The sequence below is a fragment of the Oryzias melastigma genome, linkage group LG23 (genome assembly GCF_002922805.2).
Source record: "Oryzias melastigma strain HK-1 linkage group LG23, ASM292280v2, whole genome shotgun sequence".
Lineage (NCBI taxonomy): Eukaryota > Metazoa > Chordata > Actinopteri > Beloniformes > Adrianichthyidae > Oryzias > Oryzias melastigma.
This window is the reverse complement of record NC_050534.1, coordinates 4,919,219-4,932,040: the sequence shown is the minus strand read 5'-3', so window position 1 is coordinate 4,932,040 and position 12,822 is coordinate 4,919,219. Positions and strand designations below refer to the sequence as shown.

At 37.7% G+C, this 12,822-nt stretch overlaps 2 protein-coding genes across 5 annotated transcripts in view; both read left to right on the top strand.

Moving 5' to 3' along the window:
* Nucleotides 1-316: 316 nt before the first annotated feature.
* On the top strand, nt 317-6,668 carry ptger1b (prostaglandin E receptor 1b (subtype EP1)). The gene is made up of 3 exons (XM_024293316.2): nt 317-493; nt 1,367-2,271; nt 4,820-6,668. Exons 2-3 carry the CDS (start codon nt 1,381-1,383, stop codon nt 5,096-5,098), a joined length of 1,170 nt encoding a protein of 389 aa, XP_024149084.1. The 5' UTR covers nt 317-493; nt 1,367-1,380; the 3' UTR covers nt 5,099-6,668.
* A 2,832-nt stretch (nt 6,669-9,500) lies between these two features.
* The window catches only part of ilf3b (interleukin enhancer binding factor 3b), a 16,529-nt gene continuing 13,207 nt past the window's right edge, over nt 9,501-12,822 (top strand). For all 4 annotated transcript variants that reach the window (XM_024286035.1, XM_024286029.1, XM_024286050.1 and 1 more), the window contains exons 1-4: nt 9,501-9,579; nt 11,580-11,661; nt 11,988-12,211; nt 12,294-12,468. In XM_024286035.1, the coding sequence (XP_024141803.1) occupies nt 11,659-11,661; nt 11,988-12,211; nt 12,294-12,468 (402 nt within the window). In that variant the 5' untranslated portion in view covers nt 9,501-9,579; nt 11,580-11,658. The remainder of the gene's footprint in view (nt 9,580-11,579; nt 11,662-11,987; nt 12,212-12,293; nt 12,469-12,822) is intronic.

Here is a 12,822-nt window from a genome sequence, read left to right as displayed (position 1 = left end):
GAACACAGCTGGAGCTCTTTGATGGACCGCAGAGAGGCTGTTTAGATGATCTCTGCAGAGTTTTAATTCCTGCAGAATTGGAAGGAATGATTGGTTTTTCAGGCCTAACTCCAATCAGTCACGATAGATGGTTTCATGTCTGCATGTGTTGACACGCTCAAACCAAATGTTTTGGGGTAAAGTGAAGCCACAAGCTGCTGAGTTTTGAATATTCATCAGATGTTTAGCTCAGAGTCTCTGCCCTGAGGCTGGAGCAGCGTTCTTTTGTCAGAGACACCCAGAGGCAACGCGAGCTCAGTGCAGCAGCGGGATATAAAAGGCAGACTCAGGCTGAGGCCAACGCAGAACATGCTTGTGCAACGGCACGGGGAGGGAGGCTGTGTGGCTCCTGCAGCTTCAAGACAAGAAAACAGACAAGATGTCGGATTCAATGAGGAATTTATGAAAAGTCAACCAAACTGAGAAACACCTCAATGGATTTCTCTTCTCACAGGTGGGTAAAAACATTTCTCAGCCTTCCTTTAGGAACAAATCTTAGTTTTGAGTAATTATTAAATATAAGGTTCAAAACATTCAGAAAGCTGGAATCTTTAGCAAGAAAAGTATAAAATAGTTGTAAAAACGTGTTAGGTGGAACTTTTATGCCCTCTCATATATTAAAACTGTTGTCTCAAATAATAAAAAAGAGAAATTCTAAAACTTTTCAATACAGGAAAACACAACAATAAATACTTTGAAGTGTCATTTTGTTAAAATTGAGCACATTCATAACATTTTATGGCTCCATGAGTCATAAAATTCAAAAATATTGATCTCTGTGTAAATGCATGCGCCTCTGACCAACATGCACGTTGCACGCTCCCCTGTAATCGGATTGAACCTCCTTCAGTGAGCGTTGTGCGGAGGTTTTCTGACTGCGTTTTTGAAGGAATGTGAGCTCCAGGCTCAGAACTGTTCGGACTTGTTTCCTCTCGTCTGGAGGAAAAGGCGAGACCTTTCTTCGTAAACCTCACACCCTGCTGCTGATAAATTAGCTGTTTGGAGGGAACAAAAACAACTGTGGTTTCTTCGTGGAAGAATCTGCATTTATTTGGATTAAGCTTTAAAATGGACAAAGACTGAACTTTTACAGGAAGAGGAGGAGAACTGAATTTGCTGTTAGTTTTTGTTCTTTTTTAACTTATTTGTTTAAATTCCAGGGGGAATTATTGAAACAAAAAAAGTAATTAATCTGTTTATCTTTAGATTTTTTTTGTATTATTTTCATCAGTCCTGATGTTTTCTAAACATTTAGAGTGTTTCTTGTTGTGGGTGAAGAAAAGGTGTGTGGTGAAATATCAAAAAAGGTTCTTGTTTTTCCTCTCAGCCTCCTCTCGACCGATGGAAGCTCCCAGTCCAGCTGGGATGCTGGCCGTTCAGCGCTTCAACTCCTCGGGCGCCGCCGCTCCCTCTAGCTATACGGCCATGCTCCACAAACCTGACATGAAGGGCTTAGTGGCGCACAACGCCACGGCTCCGCGCAGCCCGACTTCAGCCAGCCTCAACATGACCCTGGGCATCCTGTTCAACATGGTGGCCCTCATCATCCTGGTCAAGGCCTACAACCGCTTTCGCCGCAGGTCAAAGGCCACCTTCCTGCTCTTTGCCAGCTCGCTTGTGGCCACGGATCTGGCTGGACATATTATCTCTGGCTCTCTGGTCCTGAGTAGATACTCGGCGAGCACCAGCTCCTCCAACAACGTGACTTCCTGCTTCCAGGGGGATCCTGACAATCCAGATGCCTCCTGTCAGTTTCTGGGAGGCTGCATGGTGTTTTTTGGCCTGTGCCCACTTTTTCTGGGCTGCGCCATGGCTGCGGAGCGCTGCCTGGGCATCACCATGCCTTTGCTGCACGCTCGCCTGGTGACCACAGCGAGGACGAAAATGGCTCTTGCCCTCATCTGGTTCCTGGCCTTGTTTGTAGCCCTGCTGCCCTTCTTCCACCTCGGTGACTACACTTACCAATACCCATGGACGTGGTGCTTCATCAGGGTGATGCACGGCACCAAAGCCACGGATCTGGCCTTCATGATACTGTTCTCCGCTCTGGCTCTGAGCTCTCTGGCTGTGGCCTTTGTGTGCAACACCGTCAGCGGGATCACGCTGGTGAAAGCCCGGCTCAGGACCAGGTGCCCCTCCCAGCGCTTCTCCGCCAGGTCTCACGATACAGAGATGGTGGTGCAGCTTGTGGGCATCATGGTCACATCCTGCATCTGCTGGAGCCCTCTACTGGTGAGTTCATGGAAACTTCAGTCAAACATTTGGGGGAAAATTCCAGAAACAAGAAGGGAGTAAAAAGTTAGTTGTTAGTTACTTTCAAACCTGGACATAAATAAGCTGTTGTTATTATAAAAGTCAATAAAAGTTCTTTTTTACACTTACAACCAAAAAGCCAACTTAATTTTGACTTTTGCATGCTATTTAATATGAATACAACATAAAATTTGAAAACTGAAAATTGAATTAGAGCATGAAGTACTCCAGTATGAAGAAAATAAAATGATTTTTTCAAACAAAGACAGCTTCCAAAATCAAAGCCTGTGTATTAAAGACTTTATGCACATCTTTAAAAGACAAATTACACATTTTTAGTTTGATTATGATAGTTAGCAAAAATAGTCAAACATTTATTGTGGATTTTTTTCCCCTGAATTCAACTTTGGACTGATTATATTGGATATTTAGTACTTAATTGTGTGTTTTTGCACCAAATAGATGTAGAAACCTGCGCAAATTCCAGCTTCTTTATATAAAATGATTTTCTTCCATTGTTTCTTTTCAGTTTTGTTTAAATCTTCTCACGTCTTCAATATTTTTTTGCTTTTTTGTGTTTTTTCTTGAGTCCATATACAAATCTCACATGTTAGTTTACAAAACAAATTGAATTTTATTTCTTGTTTTTAAAAGAGAGATTTCTGGTCTTAACACTGTTGCTTGTAAGATGTATTCTTTTGTGTATTATTGTCTCACAGCAGGCCTGGACTTGTTTTTGTATTTTTCTTTCTTACTGCACGTCTTTTAACCTCTCAAATCACTCAAAAACTCAACATAATATGCCCACAACTGCAGTACCCAGTGAAAATGAACTTTGGACATAGTGAACATCCCCCGCTCCAAACAGAGATAACATCGCAGCAGGAGAAACCACCACAAAATGGATGGAGACTAAAATTTCTAATGGTTGTTAAAAAAAAGGAATTATTTTAAAATCCATAAAGAAAATAAAAACAGAATATCACAAAATTTCACACACAAGAGTCTACAACCACAACTGACGTTTTGTTGACCTTTGACCTTGGAAAGAGGCTGCCATGTTGAATTTTCAATAAAAAAAAATTATTTTAGTACCAACCACAAATGTATACTCCTCCTGGGATTTCAGTCTCCTCTTTACGCCTCGAGCATCATTAAAAACTACTTGGAAAAAATGTTGAAGATTTTGAGCTGCGTTAGCCTGAAGAGCTAGCAAAAGTGGCGTTCCCTGGTTGCTCGCACATTTTTGACCAGAATTTTGTGAAAAATCAATAAATGATTTTTTTGGTAAAAGCAAAATAGTGTAAATCTTAAAGTTTACTTTGGCAGACTCAAAACAAAATTACATAGATCTGTTTGTCACCCCCGGACGACTAAAAAATAAAATGGTTGCTGTGGACTTAAAACCAATTTAAAAGCTGCAGTTTTGGAAGTTTTTGATGGATTTGTGCAGTTCTGACTGGTGTGGAAGAGGCGGAGAGAATGAGGGGTATCTGAAGCTCAGCCAGTGAGGGCCGGTATAGGGGTGTAGTGGGAAGCACCTGCAAGCCATGCAGTGACACTTGTGGGTTTAATTTTTTTTTTCCTTTATCATCATAAAGCCGAATATGTTTTTTTAATGGGGTCATCAGTTTTTGTGAGTTTCTCCTGTAATCTGTGCTTCAGGTTTGATTTATGGTGCTCATCCTTTAAATTGGTATTGTCTATGAAATTATGCAAATTAGATTTGCGATAATAACTAGATGAAAATTTGACAATTTTGAAAAAACTTGCATTTGTCAAAAGCAAGTTTTTGTGCTTGGAGGAGATGTTTTTTCTTTTTTCTTTTTTTAAATAAAATTGACATATTAAAAAAAAATGCAATGGAAATGCTTTTCTCAAATTCATTGAGTCACATGACCAACGACCCGATACCACTAGAGGTGCCACAGCATTACACAGCTCTTCAAAAGTTGAGCGTGGCCTGAATAAGACGGCGACGTCTCCTTTGATAAATGATGGTAAGCTCTGGTGCCATGACAGAAATGTGAATGTAAATCAAAGTATCGCTTATGTTAGACCTATCAAGTAAGTTAGTTTGTATGTATTTGCATATTTCTGATTTAATGGAAAAAGTTTAATTGCAAAATTGTGTTTTTTCGACAATTCTAGAATTTTGCTAATCCGCTAGCGTTAGCACGGAGCTTCCAGCGCTCAAACATACATAACCACAGTGGGTTTATAACTTTAAAAAGGTCATGCTACAACAAAAAGTCATTAATTAGATTTAAATGTAAACATCTGTGGTTCAGAGTGCACCCATGTGAAGAAAACGCGGTTTAGCCTCGGGATGGAGGACTTTGTATCCCTCCGTTTGGAGGGTCGGATTTAAAAAAAAATATTCTGGACACACTTGCTCTAAAAATGCCCCTTCAAATGGTGTGAAGGGGGTATTTCGATTGGGGCTTTGTCTCCAAATGTTTCTAATGTTCATAGCATATAAATAATTTGTGGTTTGACCACGGGGATGCTTCTGTTTGTGTTTCAGGTCTTTGGGCTGATCTCAGCCACCCTCTCCTACACTGGCGCTCTGGACAATGACAAAACCAACAACTACAGCAAGCTGATGGTGACCGGTGTCAGAATGGCCACCTGGAACCAGATCCTGGACCCCTGGGTCTACATCCTGCTGCGGCGGGCCGTCCTCAGAAGAATCTACCGCATTACTAAAAAGCAGGCCAGTTTCAAGGGTAAAACCTTCCGCTCCAGTCGCTGGGAGATCAACTCCCTCTCGAACTCTACAAAAAACAGCGTCAAGAAGATTTAAATGGAGAAAAATAAGAGGACCTTTTGTTATTTTATTGTATTCTCTGTTCATATGAAGATGGTTCCTTCATACAGTGAAACAAGTTTGTTGTTTTTTTCCAAATAAGACTGACCGTCGCAGTGTTTCACATCTGAAACGTTTGCTAGCTTATGATGATGTTTTAGTTGGTTAATTGTAACAGCAAAAATCAGAGTCACCCACATTACAATTAAAGAACTAATTTCAGTGCAATAGCAATGTGAGAAAACACATTTAGTGGTGCCTAAACCCTTAATTCTAATTTTGCACACATTTATAAGCTGAAACAACAAGCCTGTCATGCATGACAAACTTTAAGCCTTCATTAAATTAAGGATGAATGATTCAAGTTACAGTCAGATAGGATAAACATGCTAAATCTTCTAAAAAAAATGTAAACATAAAGTCACTGGTTATAAGGAAGTTGGAACATAAATGAATATTAATATAAAGATCTGCAGATGTTTACAATCGAATAAGATTTTAGGCAAAACTATTAAAAAATATCCCGAAATACAATAAAAAAGAAAATTTTATTCAATTTTAACCAATAAAACTCATCACAAAACTTAATCCTGCCTCTCAAATGTGGAAGTGATATCATGGTATGGGCTTGTTTTGACCCCTGACTGTATATGAGAACTGGACTCAGTGACCTCTCCTGCACTGGTTTCCAGAAGCTAAAATTCAATTTAAAAAAATAGTTTGATTGACAGATTCTCCCGAGCCTGCTTTCTGGTGGCAGGGGTGTGGCCTTCCAACAAGCTCACTCCTGATTGGTTAGACTAAGCCCGACTTGGACACTGCTTCCTGACCGCCAAAACGGCAGCATCCTTATTCCAAAGAAATGGAGACTGACTTATTTCATTGGAGCTGGAAGTAAATCCTTTTCTACGAGTGACGTCACACTCACTCAGTCCAGTTCTCTTTCACAGCTGGGATTTAACAGCAGCTTTCTGCTGACTTGACTGAATGAAGCTGAACTTTAAGACAAACATAAAACAGAAATGAATCACAAAGCAAACAAGTTCTGCTCTGCGATTTTATGAAAATAATTTTGGCTTCCCAGAGTTTCAACAACAATCAATCCTACAACTCTTTAAGCAAATTTAAAAAATAGTTTAAGCATGAAACATTTAAACTGATTCATCTTTATCTCCCCTTAAAGCACCATTTAAGTGTAGAAAATCATTGTGATTTTGCGACCAGTACTTTAATGTATGTACTTTTTCCCGATGAGATGATGTCAGGGCGAAACAAAAGCATCTCAAGTCCAAACTTAGTGTGTAAATGTTGCCTGCTCTGTTTCAGTGTAAAAGTCAAAGACTTGTGCTGACGCTCACGACTGAGCACAATAGAAGCTGTGTTATTACCTCAGCATGAAGATGTGAAAAACACATTGTGTTGCTGTGACATGAATGTAGATGTTTGTGTTGTTTTTGTGTGTATTCCCCCAGGTGTCGTAAGGGCACAGAAGTGAAGCTTTATATGATCTTGTACAGAAAAGTGAACGTGTGTTTATGTATTAAATGGTTTCTTTTGAAATCCTTCACGCTGGTCTGGATTTTATTCAAACATTTTGCTCGGTCATATGGATGGAGGTCAATAATGATGCTTATCTGTATTACATGAAAGAGTTTTTGGAAATTTTGAAATATTTAACCTATTTATTAACATTTTTTTAAAAGCTAACTAGGCTTTCATCGCCTGTCCGTCCTGGGATGGGATCTCTCCCTCATGTGGGAATCCCTAAGGTTTCTTCTTTTTTTCCTGACTCAGGTTTTTTTAGGAGTTTTTCCTTACCGCGAGGGAGGGTCTAAGGACAGGGATGACCGTTCTTTATAGTCTGTTTAGTTTTTACCTATTGTGCATATTTTATGACTCCATCTGTGCATCTGTTAAAACTACAGGCATGAAGCCCAATGAGGCAAATTGAATTTGTGATATTGGGCTATATAAATAAAATTGAATTGAATTGAATTTCAACGTTAATTTATCTGTTGTTTTTCCATTGAGTAAAAACTCACAATATTCAAATCAGATAAGAAAATATGGAAGTGTATTCCCTACATTACCATACGAGTCCATACAAAAGAAGACACAATGTGCTCCATCTGTTCAATGAAGAGTTTTAAACCCTAAAGTAAAAAAATACATTTTCTTTACTTATATATAGCCTAACTTTATTTTGGTTTATGGTTCATCATTTCCATGTTATTGCTGATGTCAACCTGAATCTAATTATTGCTTTAATGGTTTAAAATTGCACAAAAAAAGGACTTACAAATGTGTTTTTTTTTATTTTTCTCTCTGAACAGCTACAACATATTGGTTTGTAGCATTAGGGGTCTAAAACCTCCAACCCTTAAAGAGCCATTCGGGTCGATTTCTCTCCAACCAAAACCCAGTAGGAGCCGCAAAGTCTTCACTCACCCTTTAGGAAAATAAGATATCAATTTATATTTCTGTGTTTGCCACTGACATGATATATTTAAATAACCATAGTTGGTTTTTTGTCATAAATAAAACATAAAAATGAAGAGAAAATAGCTTTTTTTTCTAATAAGAAATTTTGAAACTTTTGACAGAGCTTCGTACGATTTTCTTTCAAAATAAAAGACATCCTACACCATAGGATCGTGTTAATGCAGCTAAAGCAGTGGGAGGTGTGAAGTCATCAATGATTTAAAAAAATGTATTTTACTGTTTCTGGTGAATTTCAGCCACAAATTCATAAATATAACCAACAAAAACTAAATCAGAGCTAATGAAGTGACCTCCATATATTAAACCATGACTTTAAATCCCTGAATTTGTTAAAAAAAAATCTATTTTATAATCCAGTGGATTATAACATAACCTAACTTTAATTCTGGTTGTGCTTACTGACGATGAATTGATTTTTTGTGATACATGAAGCTGAAAATGAAGTCTGAATGTGTCAGTATGATGATAATAAACTACGATGGAAAATTACGGCAACCGTTGTTGAATGATTTATACCGTCCTTCAATTGTTTATGAATGAGTTTAGGTTATTTTACTGTTTTTTTACTTTACCACTTACTTACTTTTTCCTTTTTTACTTTTTAAAAATATTTTAAACATTTTATTTTAGCCACAACTGAAGAGTAGAAGAGCCACATGAGGCTCTTTAGACATAACCTGATTATAAGAACTTGTGCATCATCATACAAGGCCTAATGATTAAATGTAATCTCATTACATGGGGGGAGGGGGGGGGGTTATAGGGCAAAGATTCTGCAGAGCAGAATTAGTTTATTACTACTTGGCCCTGAGTTGTGATGCGGACTGGGGAGTAAGCCTACGCCCACTTTCCATTATCTGTTCAAGGGCTCTCCTGCTAGCTTACAGCCCCTCACACTCCCAACGAGGGATATCGGAGCCATCCAGTTCTGATCCAGACTCCAGCTCAGACGAGGAAAACAAAGACGTTCATGGATCTATTCGTCTGCAAGTGGTGTTGGGAAAAGAGCTGCTCCTAATTTAGAGAGCCTGCACAGTGTCACAGTGACCTCCTATACACCTAATCACTACTTGGACACTCTTTCATATTTTCATATTTTTGCCAAACATGATATGAGGGAAGACAATGTTCCCTTAGACCTCCCCGATAAGATTTGGCCAGGAACACATGTTCTTGTTGTTGCAGTAAAAGCAGTCTGCAATCACGTCATCTTTTTCTAAGCTGGAGCAAACAGAGAATCAGGGCTTCTATTGATGATTGTGGTTGAGATACTGGAAGAAATTCTGTTTTATTCTGGAATAAAATTACTTTTTTTGCAGACATCAGCTTCCAGCTTCATCTTTGTTCGACTTCATTTTTCCTCAGCAGTGGATACATCAGAATGGTTGGAGCAGCAGCTTGAAGATTAATCTAGTACTGATATCTTTTTCCAACTCCATCTTTTTCTTCTGCTCTTGATTCACAATTTATTGAAGCGATACTCAGAAATTTTAATCTTAATTTTCTTTATATATGTCCTTCATCATCTGACAGATGTTACAAGAACTTGTTAAAACACCAACAATGTTCACTGCAATCATTTCAGATACACTTTCTCAAAAGTTATTTAAAATCAACCAATGAAAGACATTGCTTTTCAATTGTTATTCCTACGAGCCATTTTTTTCATAATTAAACGTGGAATAAAGAATTATGGAGCATTACACAAACGAAATCAATAAATGTACCCTTAAAAAGTGTGATTGATTTGAGTGATTTACTAATTTATTTTTATTAAACATGTTTGATAATATTTTGTTCTGGCCCCGCCCCTTGTTCCGCATTTCTAAGTTCCTGTTGGATAAGACGGAACCCTCGTGAGTATTCTGTCCAATGGGCGCCCTCCTTTAAGATTCAGTGGGCGCGTTCTATTTTGGCTAACAGTTGCAAGCTAGCTAGCCTAGTGAGCAAGACACGCTAGCTCTCGTTTCATCGAGGCAAGTATCGTGGTTTTTTTATTTCACCTAATTCTTTTTTCATTATTTACGGGTGCTTTTGATTTTCGTGCACAAATACATGTTTAAGGTTTATTAAAGTGTTGTAGCGTGAACCCAAGCTAAAAAATAATTAACTTGTATTCGCTTGAGTGCAGAGAAGCTAACAAGAGTTCTCCCCTTTCTACTCGACCTTTTGGTGTTTGAAACTATTTTTTAATTCTGTCGAAATATTTCTTTAATTGTAAATTGAGAAACACTTCAATTATCGTTTGTATTAGTGGCTTCTATTTGGTTTAATGTTTTAAACCGGTCGTCAAGTCGGGACACGTTAGCTAACTGCGGTCTTCATTCAGTCGAAGTAAAATGGCGTCTGTTGTCTTTTTTCCTCTCCTTTCCCTTCTTTCTTTTAAATTTCACTCACCGGGGTTATTTATTTCAACAGTAAACGTGTCTCTAGGTGATTTTTGTTTTAGAAATAAAGCATTTCTTTTGTTAACCTGCGAGCTAGTAGATGCCGGCCTTCGTGTTGGAGCGGTTTGGGCTAAAGGCTACACAAAGACGACCGTGGCCATCTTTGCGGTTTACCTGTGGGATGCTACATGTTCACATCCCAATGCAGTTTACACGGATATGTTGATCCTGTGGGTTTATCACTTTTAATGGGGTTCTCGCGCAGCCACAATTGGTTATTTTGTCGTGATATTAACATTATGACATATGTAAGACTTGTATGAATTGTTGTGATTGATAGATTGCCATCAGTTCTCACGTTCAATCCCAGATTACCCATCATCCTCCCTTTTAGGCGTTCATTCAGTCTTGTATTTGAGTTTTATATGACTACAATCGATGCATGTTTCCACCCTTTGTTTGCTAAAATAACTAGTGTAGTTTGTAAATGCAAAAACGTTTGAATTATTTTAGTCTGTAAAGAGGAGAATTTAAAAGAATGAGGAAGAAAAGTTTCACTGCTGTGTTTCATTTACCGTGGAAGACCAGAAAGAAACAACAACACTGAAACAGCTATTGTAAATTTAAGGAAACATTGTTGATTACGTTTTTTTAAGTAGATTTAGTAAACATTTCACATTTAAACTCATTTGTAGATTATACCCAAATAATCAGGCTCTCTAAAGTCCCACTCTATTCATCTTTGATTTATTTTAAAAGCATTAATGGTCTTTTAATTATGATTGACATTTAAAAAAAATAATTAAAAAAAACTTATAAGACATATCCATTGATGTTGTTCATACGACAAGATCATTGAGCTTTTGTTCCACCCAGTGTATTTTCTACATCACAAATGCAGTCTTTTTCTACCAGCATTTTCTTTTTTTGTCTGCTCCCGATTAACAATGATTTGAACAAAAAAAATACTCAAAAATGACATTTTAAGCGTAATTTTCTTTATATTGTCCTTCATTATCTGAAAAGTGGCACAAGAACATTTCAAGAAACACATTAAAACAATTTAATTATCATTTAGGCTTTATAAAAAAATATTTCTGTTGTAGATTTATTTTCATTTTTATATTTTCCAGTGTGATCTGAGGTGATGCGCAGGATGTCTAAAAAGACACACTGGACTTTGAAGACTACATTTTTTTCTGATCTTAGAACAATTTTAATAATTTAATGATTATTTTAGATTGATTAGTTTAAATAAGTGTGGTTTAAATTATATTTTAATATTTTCACCCTTGCGACTTGTTAAAAGAGTTATTATAGTTCCGTTAAAATTAGCTTCACAGTTTTAGTTTATTTCCTGCTTTGAAGCATGTACATTATGTTTGTTTTTCCATGACTTTCTGCAGGACACTGAGTAACACAATGTCATAACTATTTATTCACTTAGTCGTCCTTTTCATTTGTGCCTTTAATCCTTTATCTAACAAAATATCTGCGACTGTTTTCTAAAAATCAAACAAACGTCCTGGTTATTTTAGTTGATTAAGCTTCTATTTGCTCATTTTGGCTTTTTGTTTTCTTTTTTATAGAGACGTTGACATCTACCGAGCAGAGCTTTCAGCGCTGCTGCTTACTGAAGACGGCAGTTATCACAGCTCTCCATCACTAATGGTAATGTTTGGAAGCAAAGCAGAGCTGCTTTGATTTTCTCTTATACAAAGTCAGACTGGAAACATGCATGAAAGCTTAATTTAGGCATATTATTCAACATTTTTAATTATTTAAGGTTAAAAAATCAAAACGTTTGTAAGTTTTCTGTTTAGTTTGAAAAGTAAATGTAATGTAAAGTAGAGCTATTTAGTTGTAGAAATGGTTACATTGACCAACAAATGTCACTTTGGAGGCTTTTTTCTTTTCTATAATTTTTTTTGAGAATTTCATTTACATTTTTGATTTGGTTCAATTTCTTTTCTTGTTTCTGCTCTGTTCCTCCCAAGGCTCCTCCGCTGCGTCACAGACTACTGCGCATCTTCGTAAACGATGATCGCCATGTCATGGCGAAACACTCCGCCATCTATCCTACTCAGGAGGAGCTGGAGAATGTACAGAACATGGTTTCTCACACAGAGCGGGCCCTGAAGGCCGTCTCTGACTGGCTTGATAAACAGGAGAAAGGGACGTCTAAACCCGACTCTGATGCTGCAGACGCTGATAAGGAAATGTGAGGAAACTTTATGTTTTTACTGTAACGATGGACTACTGCCCACCTCTAACTTCTGTGTTTTCTTTAATGTCTCTGATAGTGATTCTAAAGACCCCGCCACTCGTACCCTGCGTGGCGTGATGAGGGTGGGCTTGGTTGCTAAGGGTCTGCTGCTGAAGGGGGATCTGGATCTGGAGCTGGTTCTCCTCTGTAGAGAGAAACCCACCACCATTCTGCTGAAGAAAGTGGCAGAAAACCTTTCTGCACAGCTGAAGGTGAGAACAAATGCTGCAGAAGCAATGTGATGAACATGTTTTTATGAAAAAAGTAATGAGTTTTCTCAGTTCTCTTTTAATTATAATCATGGCGGTGAGGTGAAAGGGGTGTCATGTATTTTTTGAGGGAACTCTGGTCATACGCAAGTTGGCGCCAGAATCAATCTCTAGCTGGAAGTGGAAATTTCTCAACTTCAGTTGGTTACATAAGCAGAAATTTTTCTAAACATTAGGAAACCCTTTAAAAAAATTATATTTTAAAAACTTTTCAGAACTATCAGCTTTTAAGCTTTTAAATGCAAATAAACTGTAACTGTCTAGCAGTTTAATATACAAGATGAGCTTCAAATGGGA